The sequence below is a fragment of the Mesoplodon densirostris genome, chromosome 13 (genome assembly GCF_025265405.1).
Source record: "Mesoplodon densirostris isolate mMesDen1 chromosome 13, mMesDen1 primary haplotype, whole genome shotgun sequence".
NCBI lineage: Eukaryota > Metazoa > Chordata > Mammalia > Artiodactyla > Ziphiidae > Mesoplodon > Mesoplodon densirostris.
In genome coordinates, this window is record NC_082673.1 from 74,782,401 (window position 1) to 74,799,603 (window position 17,203).

Sequence of the window (17,203 nt, forward strand, 5' to 3'; positions counted from 1 at the left end):
ATTTTTTTTTTTTGCACCCACTTCTGCCTTTCTTTCTTCACCTGGATTCCCAAGCTCGTTTTATCAACGTCCTTTGATAATAATGATGATCTAGAGAGCCATTCATTGTTTCTTTCAAGAAAAGATTTTGTGGTCAGAAGAGAATATTCTCTGCCTTTCTAGACTAATGCTCACTTACTAATTTTTTTGAAGTGTCTTAAAGTGTTTTCTTTGAGTCCATAAAGCCATTTGTATAGACCATCTTGTTAATAGTTATGCTATTTCTTTTTCTCCTCAGAGGGATGAAGAGACCTGCCCAGAGCTTCCACATTCCTGCTCCTGTTCTGAAATCAATAAAGGGGCTCTGGGACCAGCAGGCCCTCCTGTAAGTATTGCCTAGTTTGAACTTAAAATGTTCTTTAATAATATTTATAACTATCACTTGTTGCGTGTCTGTGCCCATCACTGTGTTAAATACATACTCACTTAATCCTACAAGCAAACTGAAGCACAGAGAGGTCAAGTAACTTGCCTAAAGAACTCAGCTTGGAGGAGCTGCTCTTCAAATCCAGGTCTCCGTGACTCCTATAGATGATGCTCTTAACTGCTGCACCACACTATGTCTCACAGTGCTATCTATTCAGAATCTTCCCTTTGAAGTCCTGTGGCTTATTTTCAGTGTGAATGTTTCCAACACTGGCCCCCTGCTTGTTGCTGTAAGATTTGCATACATCCCCTCTGCCCATTCTATATCAACATTGATAGTGAAGGGAGGTTTTTCAAAATCACTAGGAAAAGTGTCCCATGTGAGCATGAAGTTCTCCATTACTGACTGGAACTTCATACAGAAAAGAAGGGGGCGGGGAAATGGGAGAGGAAGGAAAAAGGAAGGAAAGGGGAGAGGAAGAGAGGAAAGGAGAGAGAGAGGGAAAGAGAGAAAGAAAACATTTTTTTCTTATAAACATTATATATATATAGATTCATACATGTAAACATACATGTAAAAAGTAAACATAACATTTTCTCATTTGGTCAAATACTACAAAATGAAGGGTTTTTATTGTTGGTGTTGATGTTAATTTGCAAAATCATGCTAATTTATAGCATATTTCACACAAAGAAAACATTTAAAAATTCTTAGCACAGGTTGGTAACTGTCTATATATCTCTACAAATAGGTCATTAAAATTTTTTTATACAATTTTAAAGGTTACTTTCCATTTATAGTTATTATAAAATATTGGCTATATTCCCTGTGTTGTACAATATATCCTTGAGTCTATCTTACACCCAATAGTCAAGAAAATATTTTTTAAAAATATAAAATGTGTATAATTGCACTCTCTGTGTCTTTGAATTGACCGTGATAGATCTTTCCTAATATGTCTAAATGCTTATGTCTAACCTCCTAACCTGGGGTTATCAGCGTTTCTTTGATAAGTGTGATATAGCTGGTCTTTGGTTAGGAAGTGGCAAATATATCAAGGCAGAAAGACAAAGAAAACAGGGAGAAGATGCAGGAGCACATGAAATCCAGACCTTGCAGGAGGAATGTTCTGAGGCAGACCTGTGCTTACATGTGGCTTGCCGTTGGCAACCAGTGCGGTCAGCACGCATGTGTAGATACCCCTTGCTGACAGCTGGTGTGCAGCATGGACATTTGCTCCAGGTCGGCCCCACCAACATAGTTTGTCTTCATTTGTGTAGCACACTTACTGAACTGAACAAAAAGGAAGAGAAACTGCTGAATGTATCTGGAATATATCCCATCAGTCTTTCCTTTATCTTTGGCACATAGAACACTCTTTCAAGCTCTGGACGTAGACCCAAATATTGACACTTTTTTTTTTTTTAACAAAAATCTCTTTATCCCAAAGAAGCAAATGTGGAGTTAATGGTAAAAGCATTAAATTTAAATAAGACTAGGTAAGTCATGGAGCCACTGTGAACCTCCATTTCCTCATGTATAAACAGCACTCACCTCTTGAACAGGTATTGTGAGGAATACACAGAATAATATTTATAAACATATTTTGTGCATTATAACTCATTGATCAGATGTAAGGAGTTGTCTTTAGTTTAATCTGGGAATTGAAAACAAAGATTTATTTTCGACTGTGTGTGGCTTGTTTTTTTTCATCCCAAAGTATGTCTTGAACATTCCAAAGTATGTCTTTGAACTTTATCAAACAATCACATTGTTTAGTTTATTCGTTGTACCTTCTGTAAGGAATTCCACTATATAAACAAGAGTTTATTGACCCATTACTGTGGAGTATTTTCCTTCTACAGTATCATTACAGTGAATGTCCTTTGTATGTCTCTTTGCAAGCTTGAGTAAGTGCTCTTGCAATAACACTTAGAATTAGATTTGTTGGAGAAAAAAGAAGGTGCATGTTCAACTTCATGAAAAAACCCCAAATTGCCCTTCAAGGTGGTGGTCCCAATATCCTCTCCCACACACTTGGTATGAGAGGTCTAGTTGCCCTACCTCTCACCAGCACTGTCTGATGTGGCCAGATGTGAGAGCTTTCACTTATGATGACTGTAAAACTCTGTCCTTGTTCTTTAAAATAGGACTTTCTCTCCCTGCTAGTGAGATGGGGCAGTTTTTCATTTGTCTCTGAACCATTTGAATTTCTTCCTGTGTAAATACCCATTTATACAGTTTGCTGGGGTTTTGTTGTACAGATTTTTCTCATTGATTTGTCAGTGGTTTTATGTATTTTGGACACTAATCCTTTATTAATGGTATGGTTTGCAATATCTTTTTCTGGTCTGTGACTTGCTTGTTGTCATTTGTGGCAAGGTATATTATCTAGAAATTTTTATTCTAATGTAGTCAAATTTAATATTTCCATGAGCTATTGTCTTTTATATTTTTCTTTATCCCTTCTTTCAGCCATGATTTCTTAGAAGTGTCTTTTAAAATTTCCAATCGTGTGCAATTTTTATCTTTTTCTTATTGATGTATTCATTTATTGTACTTTATCATGGAAGAGAGTTTGTAGAGTACAAAAAAAAAATTGACTTTGGGGTTTTATTTGACTCTCATAGGCAGTGTAAATTCTTGTCCCTAGATTGTATGAGAATCAGTTTCTGGGTAATATTTCTTTTTTTTTTTTTTTTTTTTTTTTTTTTTTGTGGTATGCGGGCCTCTCACTGTTGGGGCCTCTCCCGTTGCAGAGCACAGGCTCCGGACGCACAGGTTCAGCGGCCATGGCTCAGGGGCCCAGCCGCTCCGTGGCATGTGGGATCTTCCCGTACCGGGGCACGAACCCGTGTCCCCTGCATTGGCAGGCGGACTCTCAACCACTGCGCCACCAGGGAAGCCCCTGGGTAATATTTCTTAGTGGAGACATTTACTACCCCTCCCGTAGCTAAAGTGGAAACAACATCTTGATCCTCCACCTGCTAGTGAGACTTTTTGTTGTTGTTGTTCTAGCTCAGAGTGCAGCCTTTCAATTTCCTCAGCTTTAAAGGATGTTTCATATTCTGTGCTTCCTCCACTTCTCATAGGTCCCAGTTCACATTTCATTGCCTTGTGTGGGCTATAAAATACACATTTTCCAGCAAACCTCAAGCATCTTCCCCTTCCTCCCCCAAGGCAGCCTCAGTGTACGTGCCTGCTGCTCTGGTGTTTTGTTTCTTCTTCATTCCTCGTATTTAAGGTTTCAGTTCTTAATTAGAATAATGTTTATTTTATTTTAAGTAGCATTAATAAGCTTTTTTAGCTGGAGGGTTATCAAGTTTTTTCATCTGCAATGCTGCTGAACAAGTTATAAAATATTTACATATGACCTAAAAGTCAAACTTCATAATGAGAAAAAAAGCAGCGGAGAAGTGAAAGAGAAGGGTTGAGTTCTGACTTGGAGAGAAAGAGAGGTAAAATAGAAAAACTATTGACATTTTCAAATATTTAAAGTATAATAAACCATTGAAGAAATAGTATCCCAAACAATATGCAATAAACCCCGTCTGATGATTTAACATAGTCGTGATTATTTTCTCACTCAAGAATTTACACAGTGGGGGCTTTCCTGGTGGCGCAGTGGTTGAGAGTCCGCCTGCCGATGCAGGGGATATGGGTTCGTGCCCCGGTCCGGGAAGATCCCACATGCTGCAGAGCGGCTGGGCCCGTGAGCCATGGCCGCTGAGCCTGCACGTCCGGAGCCTGTGTTCCTCAATGGGAGAGGACACAACAGTGAAAGGCCCGCGTACCGCAAAAAAAAAAAAAAAAAAAAAAAAAAAAAAAAGAATTTACACAGTGGTATTACGTGCCAGTAAAACTCTAGAAAAGCCATAGGAAGCCATGGGTGAAAGAACCATATTTCTTTTGCCTAGACTAACGCTTTCTTAATAAAAGGATAAAAGTTTATATCCACAAACATTTGTTGAATTCTTGTCATCTACTCCATGATAAGGTTTAGGGGTAAGGTGGAAAATAAGTTAGAAGTATAAAAAGGTTCCTGTATTTATAGACATGGTACATCGTGTGTGAATATCTGTGAGCCAAATTGCCACATTTGGACAAAACCTTCAGTTAAAAACCAATCATTTAAGATGAGCAAACAAAATTAAAGAGGTGTGCCAGAATGGGTATGTTAATTGGGATGCACTGAGCTTGTTTCAAGAAACAGAAAATTTGACTAACACATTGGTGTAAATCATTGGGGCATTTGGACATTGTTTGCTCAACAAAAGACCTAAAGGTAGATGATCCCAAGCAAATATGGCTGCTCAATAACTTTATCAAGACCCAAGCTTGTTCCAGCTTTCAAATATGCTTTCCTTAGGCTTGTGGCTTCTTGATCATATTGGCCGAAACCAGTTAACATGACCATTCCTGGTTTCAAAGGAGGCTGAGCAAGCAAATCTCTGTCTTTATAGCTGGAAAAATAAAATGGAGAAGGGAGTCAGAAAAGACTCTTTGATAGTCAACCAACAGTGTCTGCCACAGTTGGGAAAAACATTTGCATCATCTATAACAGTTAAAGATGTAGCATCCAAATATATGAAGAATTTCTGTACATTAAAGAGAAAAAGACTTGTAACCCAATAGAAAACTGGGTGAAGTATATAAACTGTTAGTTTTATTGAAATAAAACACAAATGGACAAATATTATGAAAAAATGCTCAATCACAGTCATTTTAAGGGAAATAAAAATTAAAATAGGCGTAAGGTATTGTTTTTACCAGTCAGGTTCATAAAAATGCAAAGTTTAACAATATCAAGTGCTAATAAGGTTTAGAGAAGCAGAGACCCTCAAACTCCTAACAGATGAATAAATTGGCACAGTTTTTTTGGAGCACAATTTGGCAATATATCTGCCTATCCATTAAATTTCATTTAAAATTCTACTTGATGATATGTTAAATATTAACATTTGTACTTAAATCTTAAAGTTTGTACTCAGGGCATGTATAAGGATGTTAATTGTAGTATCGTTTAGACAGCAACAAATTGTGGGCAAAACTCCTCCATTTCCAATAACGAAAGAATGGTTAAACAAACTATCCATTTTACAGATAACTATGCAACTCATTTAGAATAAGTTAGTCATGTTATGGAAAAACACATTAAGTTAGCTCAAAAATATATGTAAAGTGTTATATCACATATGCAATCTATATATATCAAATAATACCACAAAAACACTAATAATAGGTAATATTTTCTATAGATACATATACACATACATAAAACACAATTTTTTAATTGTATTTTAAAAGTCTGGAAGGTAAGCAACCAACTGATATTGATGGGGCGGGGGAGTGAATTTAATTGCTAAACTGGAAGAAGCCTTAACTATCACCTGATCCAGTCTTTTCCCAAGTGATGTAAGTGTTTTGCTGATGGTACACAAAATGATTTTCAATAGTCATGGACATAGAAGGAAATCAACTGGACTCACAGAGTGAGAAAGCTATTCCATTTTCAATGATCTTTTCATCCTTCTGCTCAAGTGAAAGCTATATTCTCAGACTGGTGCCCATATGACCCTTCTAATACTTATTCATGCCCCTTTTTAACAAAGAGCAAACCAATTGCTCACAGACTTCACTAGGAACAAAATCTAGCTAAATTTACTAACATTATTTATATCATATTTTTAGGCTTATCTTATATTCTTAGTAAGTATATAAGAATTCTTATATACTTACTAAGTATTATATAATACTTAAATACTTAAGTATATATATGTTTTTCCATCTACTATAGTACATAATATTTGCTTTCAAAATAGATTTAAGTGAAATATGAGTCAATTAAAAATATTCAGAGTATATTTGCATATATGTATGTACACATATACAAAGAATATGTTTACAAAGAATGCATATACACATATATACATATATACATATTTATTATGTATGTACATATGTATGTATGTATATAAAGAAAATGCTATTAAATAATAGTACAGGCAGTGCATTAATATGACAAAAATTTTGAGGGGAAAATGCAAATACTTGAAGTTTTGGAAACACTAATGTAATTAGCTTTTTATGGTGTAAATAAAGAAAACAAATTGTTACTATTTTATATGCTTTTTACAATTTAATTAAATAATTTAATCTCAAAATCTTGGTATAGGACATGCATAATTTTAGATTAACAGTATATTTTTATTATTTGCATCATTAATAGCTGTACTCTTACACACTCAATTAAAAGATCCTGTAGCTTTTTTTTTTTAATTTAAAGGAATTTTGCTTAGAAAGTTTGCTCGAATTATGTAATCATCAGCAGGAAAAGTTGAATCTGGGGGGTAGATTTCCCGTTCAGGATCATGATGCACATATACCATTACACAATGTGTTGGCCTTTATACAAAATGAGAATTACATAATCCATATTATTAAGTAAAATAAATGAAATATATTGCTTTCAGATTTGTCTCTGTGCTAATACTTAACATCTGTTTGCCAGGGTGGTCCAGGACTCCGAGGACCAAAGGGCCAACAAGGTGACCTGGGCCCAAAGGTAATGTTCTTTCTCCCTCTCACATCACTAGCCATAATATAATTTTGGAGTTAAGTATATTTAATATTTTTTAAATAATATTTACCCTTTGCAGTTTAAAGCTCCTTATGTTTTTATGAAAGTTGTGTCGAAGACTTTTCCCTTATTCTTAAAAGCTTGTGTTTTTTCATCAAAAAAAAATTTAGTAACTTAAGTGAAAAGAAAGGTTTCTGGGTCAGAAATAGAGTGTCAGTGTTCCAAGTGGTTTAGTTGCTTAAGTAGTTCTTGCTCATATAGTCTTCTTTTCCTCTATCTTCAAAAAAGATGTATTGAGGGAGCATTGAATCACAACTAGGCAGCAGTCCTCTGGGTAAGTTCTCAGGTTTTAGCCTCCTCCTTCTCCCATCCCACCGTGTACTGTACAATCAAACACACAGCTCTATTTTCCATTCTCACTGCCCAAGGCCACCAAATGTGGTGGTTCAGGTTGTACACTGTACAAAGGCACCAACTAAGAGGACCAACTTGGTGCCAATCCATGTCAAGGCATACATTTTTCTACTTTGCATAAAGATGCCCTAAGGGATGGCAGAAGCCCAGCCACTAATTGAGGTCAGGCCCCATCATCCTGTACCTGGCTTTTGGCAAATCTTTTAATTGTTCTTCTGGCTCCAGTGGCTTGATTTTTTGATTGACTCTTCACATTTACCCCCAGATTCATTTCTTTAAAGTTATACTGGACCATATCATACTCTTAAAACCAGCAGTCATGTGTGATTGCCTTGAGAATACAATTCACCCTCCTTAGCATGACATTCAAGGCCCTTTATAATTTACTATCTCATTTTCACCATGTTGCTCTGAATCATCACTCCAACCATCTTGCTTGACTTACTGCTTCAATATGGTGACTTATTAAATTTGCATAGTATTTATTCATGGAGAAGAGAACATTGCAATGTTGTTTTACTAGAAAATTGGAAACAAGTAGAGCAAGGTAAGAGTGAATGAGGAGAGTGGGGGCAGGCTTACAGGGGAGAAGTCAATGAAAGAAGGCTGAAGATAATTAATCAGGTACTACGCAGCTCAAAACTCAGACCATAAGATATCTTTTTGTTTTGTTTTGTTTTATTTTTTGAGATTGTGACACATTTTCTCAGGCATATACTTGATGTCTTGGCTCCATCTCTTATATACTACAAGGGAGGCAATGTCTTCAGTAAACGCAGAGGAGTGCCCCAGAGATAGATAGTTCACAGTAGTGAAGGGAGAGAGACTATAGTTTGGCTGGATGGTGTGAACATTCACAAACCAAGAGGGTGGTCTTGTATCACTTATATCTTTTGGATTTGTTGTGGAGTGTGGGCATCTAGTTACTCACATAATTGGCACAATGTTCCTATTTATGTAAGCAAAAATAAATAAATGAAGTTGCAGCAACTACTGTGTGTTTACTCTTTTGGTTTACTGATGACACTTCGGGAGGTGGATCATCCAAGGCTTGGTGTCTTGTTATCCTATGAGTGTTTTATGTCTTAGGAAAAATTAGTTAATGAAATAAATATAAATGCCGTAAGTAGAAATATCTGGGTAGCAGATATTTCTGGGTACCAGAGGGTTTAACTTACCTTTGGGATGACTTCTTGCCTTCCAGGGACCAGATGGCCCTCGGGGTGAAACAGGCCCTCCAGGACCTCAGGGTCCTCCTGGACCCCAAGGACCAAGTGGTCTGTCCATTCAAGGAATACCTGTGAGTTGTGTGTAAACATTCAGATGGGTTTTATTGTTATCACTTCTCCATGAGTTATATAGAATGAACTTTTGTCTTCTGTGCCTTGATAATGATCCTCAGCCTCTTCCAACCCCTAAAAATAAGAGCTGAGAAGTGAAAGTAATAATTGAGACTTCATTCATTAGCCAATTCTTTGTTCAATGAAGGGGGTCTTTTACAAACAGATATGTGCCTAGGGAGTAGGTATATCCACAGATAATTTGTCTATAGGAAAGAAAGCAGGGCTTGACATGTATGGCCCTTTTTCTTGTTTGACTAAGTCCTTAGGGGGTGTGATAAAATCTAGAAAGTGACAAATGTTATACAAATTTGTTACTCATTTTGCATTTGTAGTAATTGTGGAAATAGCTTCATGAAAGCCATTTAATTATGATCTTTTATTTATTTATTTATTTATTTATTTATTTATTTATTTATTTTTGCTGCGTTGGCTCTTCGTTTCTGTGCGAGGGCTTTCTCCAGTTGTGGCAAGTGGGGGCCACTCTTCATCGCGGTGCGCGGGCCTCTCACTATAGCGACCTCTCCCGTTGCCGAGCACAGGCTCCAGACGCGCAGGCTCAGTAGCTGTGGCTCACGGGCCTAGCCGCTCCACGGCATGTGGGATCCTCCCAGACCACAGGGCTCGAACCCGTGTCCCCTGCATTAGCAGGCAGATTCTCTGCCACTGCGCCACCAGGGAAGCCCCCTAATTATGATCTTTATCTCGACAGACCTCAAAGTGTGGTGCTCTGAGTTTTAGATTATAGACAGTATACGCTCTACAGCCACATTTCTTTGTAGAAGTTGTTTGTACCAATGAAAACAAATTCAATCCCACTCAATGATTTTCAGTGATCTTACTAGACGGATCTAGATTTAAGGAATAAAAACCAATCTCTGTCATTAGTATTTGAAGCATGATGTTTTTAAGCACATTTTTAGCAATGTTTCTGTGCATATGATTGTGTCTCCCTAGCTAAGAAGTCTTCTTTTCCAGAGTTATTTTCACATCTTAGAAAGCATTAACATGCCAGTTTGTATAATTACTACCACTATTACTACTACTAACTATTTGTTGAGGTCTTGCTACTTGTCAGGTACTGTGTTTGCTTTTCCATTCTTATAAATTTCTAGCCAAAACAAAACAAAAATATATAGAGATATAAGCTTTCAAATCTAAACTATAAATAATACTGAAATATTCAACTCCTCTCACATATTTACAGTATGAGCTTAGCCATATAAGACTGTATACACTGTGTTTAAACTATTCTGCTATATAAACGTTCTGGTCTGTAGGCATGCTTACCTAGGTGGTGTAGCTTATGTGAAAAGTGAAATACGCTGTATTTGGATGTTAGTGTGAAAGCAATTTAATGTTGGAAATGTTAAAAGAGTCAGTGGAGAAAAAGAAAAGACTGAGAATTTACCTATTTACCTATGTGAACTTAACTCCATGTCCTTTTGGTTGTTCAGGGAATGCCAGGTGAAAAAGGAGAGAAAGGAGAGACTGGACTTCCTGGCCCACAGGTATTATTTTTATTTTTTTATTCCATTGCTCTCAGCTCTAGAGCTTTGCCAAGAAGAAAGAAGACTGTAGCTTCTGAAGTCAGTTGTGATCTTGGCAATGAGTGGTTTCTACACTGAGGACAATTAGCGTGTATTCATTTACTTCAGCCCCCTCTTACGGTCCTACTGATGCTCCCCTGGGTGAGCCCTGGTGGGGGACACTTCTTTCCCTTCTGGTGAATAACTTCTGGGTTCTGAATGCTCAGTCAGGAAGGCCTCACCTTTATGCTATCAGGTTTGTTTGGAGGCCTTGATTTATTTCAGGGAAGCTGGGTGAGAGGGTAATTGGTTTCGATAACTCTGCCATTTTCCTGTCCTTGCTCTATCTAGGGCATCCCAGGAGGTGTTGGTTCACCAGGACGTGATGGCTCACCAGGCCAAAGGGTAAGGACTTGCCCAAGATTGCTCATTAGCACAGTAGATTTCTCACCAAGTCACTCTTGCTGTTGGCAAGGAAGGCAAACCAGGTGGTTTTTTTGTTTGTTTTCTTTATTTTTTCCTCCCATCTATCTGCATTTTACTGATCCTGCATCTGTTTCCCTTAACTGGTATTCTTCCGTGTCTATAACTTTCCTCAAAACCTAGAAACTTTCATCAAGCCTTCCCAAATTAACCACACCTCTTTCTGAATGTTTCCATAACCTGAATATAAATAGTGTGCATTGGTCTAACAGATTTTCCAGTTGTTTCAAATTCTCAAGGAGCAAACCTAAAGGAAATCAAGAATCATATGAATTGGAATTTAATTATTATGACTCTCTGTAATATTCTCCATTTATTTAATGTGCATCAATTATCAATTCCTGGAACCTGTTCAAGTGGACAGCAATAAAAGAAAGCATAAGGATGGTTGAGGGATGAGTTAACAGCTAGAGTTTGTTTAGTCAACATGTCTTCACTGAGCCAGGTTTGAGGTTCTTGTCCTCAAAGACTTTATAGCTTTTGGGGGGAAATAGAACCAAATAAGAAACATATGCTATAATGGGAGTATTGACAGAGCCCTGTGGGAGCACAAAGAATAGATAACTAAGCCAGACTTGGAGGGTGAGGGAAAACTTCCCAGAGGGGGCACCATAGAGACTGGATTTCAACTGAGAGATAGAAATTAGCCAGATACATGAGGAAAGGAAAGCTATTGCAAGTAGAGAGGACAGCATATATGGCATATAAAGGACTGGAGTTGGGCTTCCTTGGTGGCGCAGTGGTTGAGAGTCTGCCTGCTGATGCAGGGGACACGGGTTCATGCCCCGGTCCGGGAAGATCCTACATGCCATGGAGCGGCTGGGCCCGTGAGCCATGGCCACTGAGCCTGCGCGTCCAGAGCCTGTGCCCCACAACGGGAGAGGCCACAACAGTGAGAGGCCCGCATACCGCAAAAAAAAAAAAAAAAAAAAAAAAGAGTGGAGTTGAAGAGAAGGTGGGGAATTTTCATTACTGAACCTAGTTCCGTATGGCTGGAGATTAGACTGCAGTGTGTGTGTGTGTATGTGCAAAAGTGTACACGTGTGTGCACACAGGACACAGGTGTGGAGAGATTGTCAAGAGATGAAACTGAAGTGGTAAAAGCAAACTCACTTACACCATCTATTCTGTTTTTCAGACCAAGGATTTTGAGCTTTAACAGGAAGGCAATAGGAAGTCATTACATGTTCAGCAAGGGAGAGAGGCTGGTCTTCCTTAAAAGGACACTGATGTAGACATGTGGGCAGCTGCACCGTTTCTCTCAAGACTGAATTATATATAGTGTCCACCACTTAGATCCAATCCAGTAAAGGACAACACATTTGGTGATATTCCCTGGTATTTTCGGGGACAACTAACCCACTAGGTTAGCAAACAATTGGCTGGAAGACACACTTCTCTACTCAAACAAGGCTGCCTTTAGCTATACTGCTCAAGAATAAGGAAATCATTTTTTCTATAGGAGTGTAGGTGTGTGAATTTAAATTCCTTCCATGTTGGGTTTTTTTTTTTTTTTTTTTTTTTTGGTTTCACATCCAACTTTCATTTGCTTAAAATCTCAGTTTAGTCTCTATATATCAAATGGAATTAGTTTGTAAAGCATGTCCAGGTGAAGGTATCTAAAAGAGGCATTCTCTAAAAGGTAGATTTCTGTAGGTTCTTGTACATGTGGAAGGAGTGTCTAAAAGTATTTATATGTTTTGGCAAAGGGCTTAGGCTAAAATCCTGTGTGGTTACACACCTAGATTCCTTCATGATTCCTGAAGCTCTGAAAACAGCAATTCTAAAGATTTGGTTCAGTGAATTTACTTTATTTATCCATGCGTAGAGGCTAGTCTTGGCAAGGAACTCCCAAATCAAACATATTGGATTAGTGTCTAGATCATTTGGGTCTGGAATTATTTTAAAACCAATATACCAACACAGACTTTTTACAAATATTTTGCCATTCTTCCAAACATGTTTTATTCTATAGGATAAAAAGTCTTAGAGTGTAATAAAATGTTAATATATCTGTACATGGATTTTATTTCCCTCTCTCGCTCAATCTGGAGGTAAAACTTTCAAGAGTCTCTAATCCCTATTTTGAAAAATTCTTGGATGGGAATGGAATTGCTTTTTAAAACTGGTTTCCAGAGGATACTCTTTCTTTATAGGGCCATGTTAAAAAAAAGATTGTGCAAATCTTGTGACAATTGCTTTAGAAAAGATATTTGAGGGCAATACTATTCCAGAGTACAACTTGAAGGGGTGCCAAAAACACAGAATAAAATATAGTGGTGCCTCCTAGAATTGTGTAGCATGAGGAAGGGACTGCCCTGCTTGAGGAAGGGACCACTTATATAGTGGGTTGGCCAAAATTTTGTTCGGGAATGAACTTTTTGGTCAACCCAATATTTTTTCAATATCTTAACATCTTATTTAATAAGATATTTGTTGAGCACATATCTTAATTGAGTACATACTATGTGCCATGTTCTATGCTCAGCCTAGAGAGAGTTGTTCATTACTACCTCCAGAAGGAAAATATCCAGAACAGGAGAGACTTTCAGTAACTAAAGGAGGCAATCTGTACATCATCTACCGGGAAGAAATAGAAGGAGGAAGTGGAATCAAGACCATGACTCTTCCCTGGGGCCAGGAAAACCAGTGGGTCTTCATCGGAGACAGTCAAGCTGGGAGGAAAGATGGGTGAAAACAGTTATTTAGGAGGCTCTGATCTGTTTAGTCAAGTATCTGGGGTCTTAATGAAAGTAAAGGGTCTAAAACAATTCGATAGTTATTTAGCAGGATTGTACAGTTGGAGGTCCAGGACCAACTTTCATAGTGGTAGGAACAGATCTCAGACATGGAGCTCCTTCTTCCTGGTTAGGCTGTGGGAGAGGGTGTTGCTGAAAGAGAGCTAAGGACAAACACTTAAGATTATTCCTGCTCTTCCTTAGGCTATCCTAAAAGGCAAAGTTGCATTCAGAAAGGAAATAGTAATAATAGTAGTAATAATCATAATAAATAATAAGTAATAATAATGACAGTAACAACCATGGCATAGAACAGACTGAGAGCAAACACACTGGGTGATGAAACTTACTGTTGAAATGCCTGAGAAACTAATTCCAGAAAACTGTCTGGGGAATCAGGAAGACAAGGTTATTTTGTCTTTTCTTTACTCCAAGCCCTGAAATCACTTCCCATTACTGTGCCTCATTTACTCTGATCTTGAGTGAGTAAAGACCACTCAAGGCAAAGAAGGAGGAAGCTGGGATAAATATGCATGGTGATGTCCAATCAGTGCTTCTAGCTCCTTGGAGAGTTGCAGAGAGTAGGTGAGTGAGGTGTTCGATAGGAGTGAGGGGCTATTCCTTACTGGTCATTCTTTCTTTTTAATCTTTGTCTTTTCTTATAGACTGTTAAGAATTCATAGCCCAAAGCTAGAACCATCACCTTGACTATTAGCTTAGGGAAAGGTTAGCATCCCTTACCCAGAGCCAGTGCCAATGTCACTTATTCATTTAATCTACAAGGAAGGAGAGTTTAGCAGAGACTAAAATAAAGATTAAGCATCTCCTCTTTCAACAGGAAACATGCTTTCTAATGTTTCTAGCTTATTCTGGCTTTTCCCAAGGGGAATCTTTGACTTGTAGAGGCAATCCTGGGCCTCAGGCTATAAGCAAGTCCAGCAAAAGTTGGACTTCTTCATTGAACCAGTCTCAGACTCTTGCTGGGAAGCCAGTAGAGCACAATGCAGGACCACACCATATAAAGCAACAGTGCAAGTGCAGATTTAACAGCCGAATGTATTCAGGCATCAGTTTCCATTCTGAGTCATTGCAGCCAACAGCACCCTTGTCTCATCTTTCTTTTCCACTGTCAATCTTACATCTCCCTTTTTGCATCCTTCCTCTTCTTTTCTTGGTGTCTCTGACCCCAGGGTTCACCCTGTGATCTTTGGGTTCCTCTGATGTAGGGTGGATCTCTCATCCCCCACCCTAGACACCCATGTGGTCCTTAGAGAAACCAGGAAAAACAGGCAAGACATGGATGATAAGTATAAGCAGTGTAAGAAAGAACTGAAAAAGAAAGGAAAAATGACCTCTTTTCTAGTTCTGAGGCTCACTCATATCCAAGACCACCAGCTTTCTGTCAAGCATTCCAAATAGAAAGTTTTAAAATTATTTTTATTTTCCAGTTCTTACTATGGTTTGATAAAAAGTCAGAGACAAGAAATAAAAATGACCAGGAGATATATATGTTATGGCACCTGGAAGGTAGTAATTCCTCCTTTGTACCAAGGGTGTTAGTTTTTAAATTCCAAGTAAACTGAAATTGGAATGCTTCCTTCCCCCCAAGTTACTGCTCCCTGCCTCTCCTGTCTTCATGCCATAACCACAGCCTTCCTTTTTCATCTATAAAAGGTGAAATACTGTTAAAGAAGTTCTACATATGAATTCTGCTGAACTTGTGTGGTTACAAGAAGCAGGATGGTCCAGTGGTAAATATCAGAGACTTGGACAGTTAGCCAGACCTCAGTTTGAACCCTAGCCATATGACACTGAACCAGTTACTTAAAAAGCCCAAGCCTCACTTTCCTCATCGGTGAAGTGGAAAAAATAATATTTGACTCCATAGAGCTATTGTGGGAATTAATTCATATAAAGAATTTCTATATAAAATTGCAATTTTAGCTGATACAAGTATTCACTATTTTCAGTGTAGACCTAATGAGTCAGGACAGTGCAATATTTTATAATGCCTGTCCTTAACATTATTAAGGCACCTTAGAAGATTTTAATGAACTATGAAAAAAGTCTAAAGAAAAAGCAAGTGGCTTGTTTAATTTTCTTGGAGTCCACATTGAAAGGACGCTTGGAACATGCTTCCTTTTTATGTGGGTTTGATGTAAACAAAGGCCATACTTGTGATGAATGTCCCACTTCATCAAAGCAAGTTGGACTTAAAATATACTTGAAAATTTGAACTTGAGTCAACGATCTGGATTTAATTCCTATCATAAATGTCAAGCTGTGATGAGAGATTCATCTAAGGACTGTTTTGTTAAATACTAAGATTCATGATAATTATCCCCTTGAGTATCTTCCTTCCTCCAGAAGAGGAAATGTAAAAATCATCACAAAGTTAGTGGAGAGAACAATACGATTTTCCTTTTCATGGATCTAAACAGGTTTTTATAAAATCCCAGGAAAACATTCTCCCAGTCAACCACAGTGATGGCAGTATATGCAGTTGGGATTTGGCAGATTATTTTAATAAAAAGAGCAGCGGCCACTGTCATTGATTCTTGACTAAGTGCAGTGCTTTACAAATGTTATGTTCTCCAATCCTCAGAATAATCACGTATGCTAGGCACTGTTACCCCATTATATAGACAAAGAATCTGAAGCTCAGAAAGTTGAAGTAACTCAAACAATGCCACACAGCAAGCAAGCATTGCAGCCAGGATTATAATCCACTCTCAGGCTCCAACACTGCACTCTTTCCTTCCACAAAATTATGTTAAAGGGTAAAGTGGGATTTTGTTAATATGGGCAACTCTTCCAGTAAAAATATGAGTAAGAAGGACTCTGTCACTGAAGATCTCACCCAGCATTTTTTTGGGCAGAAGGAACCCAGTTTGGGTTACTTTCTTGAGGAAGTAGAAATTGATTGTTCACACCTAAGAATATGTTTCTGTGATTACTTTTCACTTTTACTTGGATAGTGGCCCATCCAAGGAGAGAACTGTTACTTAGGGAATTAGTATCATGTTATTACTGGCTTTAAAGATGCTTCTATTGGGGCATAGGGTACAAATGCTATCTGTCTTGCACTCTGGTTCTAACGCTGTCCATTGGGGTCAGGCGAGACATATTTATATTTGTAAACCAGCAGTTCCACAACTTAAATGACCAAATTGTTGTTCTGTATTTTGTTTTGTTTTTTTAAATATGCAGATTCCTGGGCTTCTGCCTCAGTGATTCAGATACAAAAGGTCTTGGGTATGACTTAGGCATGTATAGTTTTAAAGAAGCTTAATGAGGGCTTCCCTGGTGGCGCAGTGGTTGAGAGTCCACCTGCCGATGCAGGGGACACGGGTTCGTGCCCCGGTCCGGGAAGATCCCACATGCCATGGAGCAGCTGGGCCCGTGAGCCATGGCCGCTGGGCCTGTGTGTCCGGAGCCTGTGCTCCGCAACGGGAGAGGCCACAACAGTGAGAGGCCCGCGTACCGCACACACAAAAAAAGCTTAATGATTCTAATAATCAGCTAGGTTTTAGAATCACTGGATAGTATATTATGTTAAGCCCTTTGTGTGTCAAAGTAGTTTCTTGGGTAGAATATTGCTGTTGTTGTAATTCACTGAAGTCACCATTGCAGGTTACTAGAACTATACACATGTTTATATTTCTATATATACATTTAACTTATATATGTAATATATATATTTGTACATTAAA

General features: G+C 38.1%; 1 protein-coding gene across 3 annotated transcripts in view; it reads left to right on the forward strand.

Annotated features, from left to right (window-relative positions):
* The window catches only part of COL14A1 (collagen type XIV alpha 1 chain), a 238,638-nt gene that overhangs the window by 173,124 nt on the left and 48,311 nt on the right, over nt 1-17,203 (forward strand). For all 3 annotated transcript variants that reach the window (XM_060115534.1, XM_060115535.1, XM_060115536.1), the window contains exons 36-40: nt 278-364; nt 6,918-6,971; nt 8,605-8,700; nt 10,198-10,251; nt 10,621-10,674. In XM_060115534.1, the coding sequence (XP_059971517.1) occupies nt 278-364; nt 6,918-6,971; nt 8,605-8,700; nt 10,198-10,251; nt 10,621-10,674 (345 nt within the window). The remainder of the gene's footprint in view (nt 1-277; nt 365-6,917; nt 6,972-8,604; nt 8,701-10,197; nt 10,252-10,620; nt 10,675-17,203) is intronic.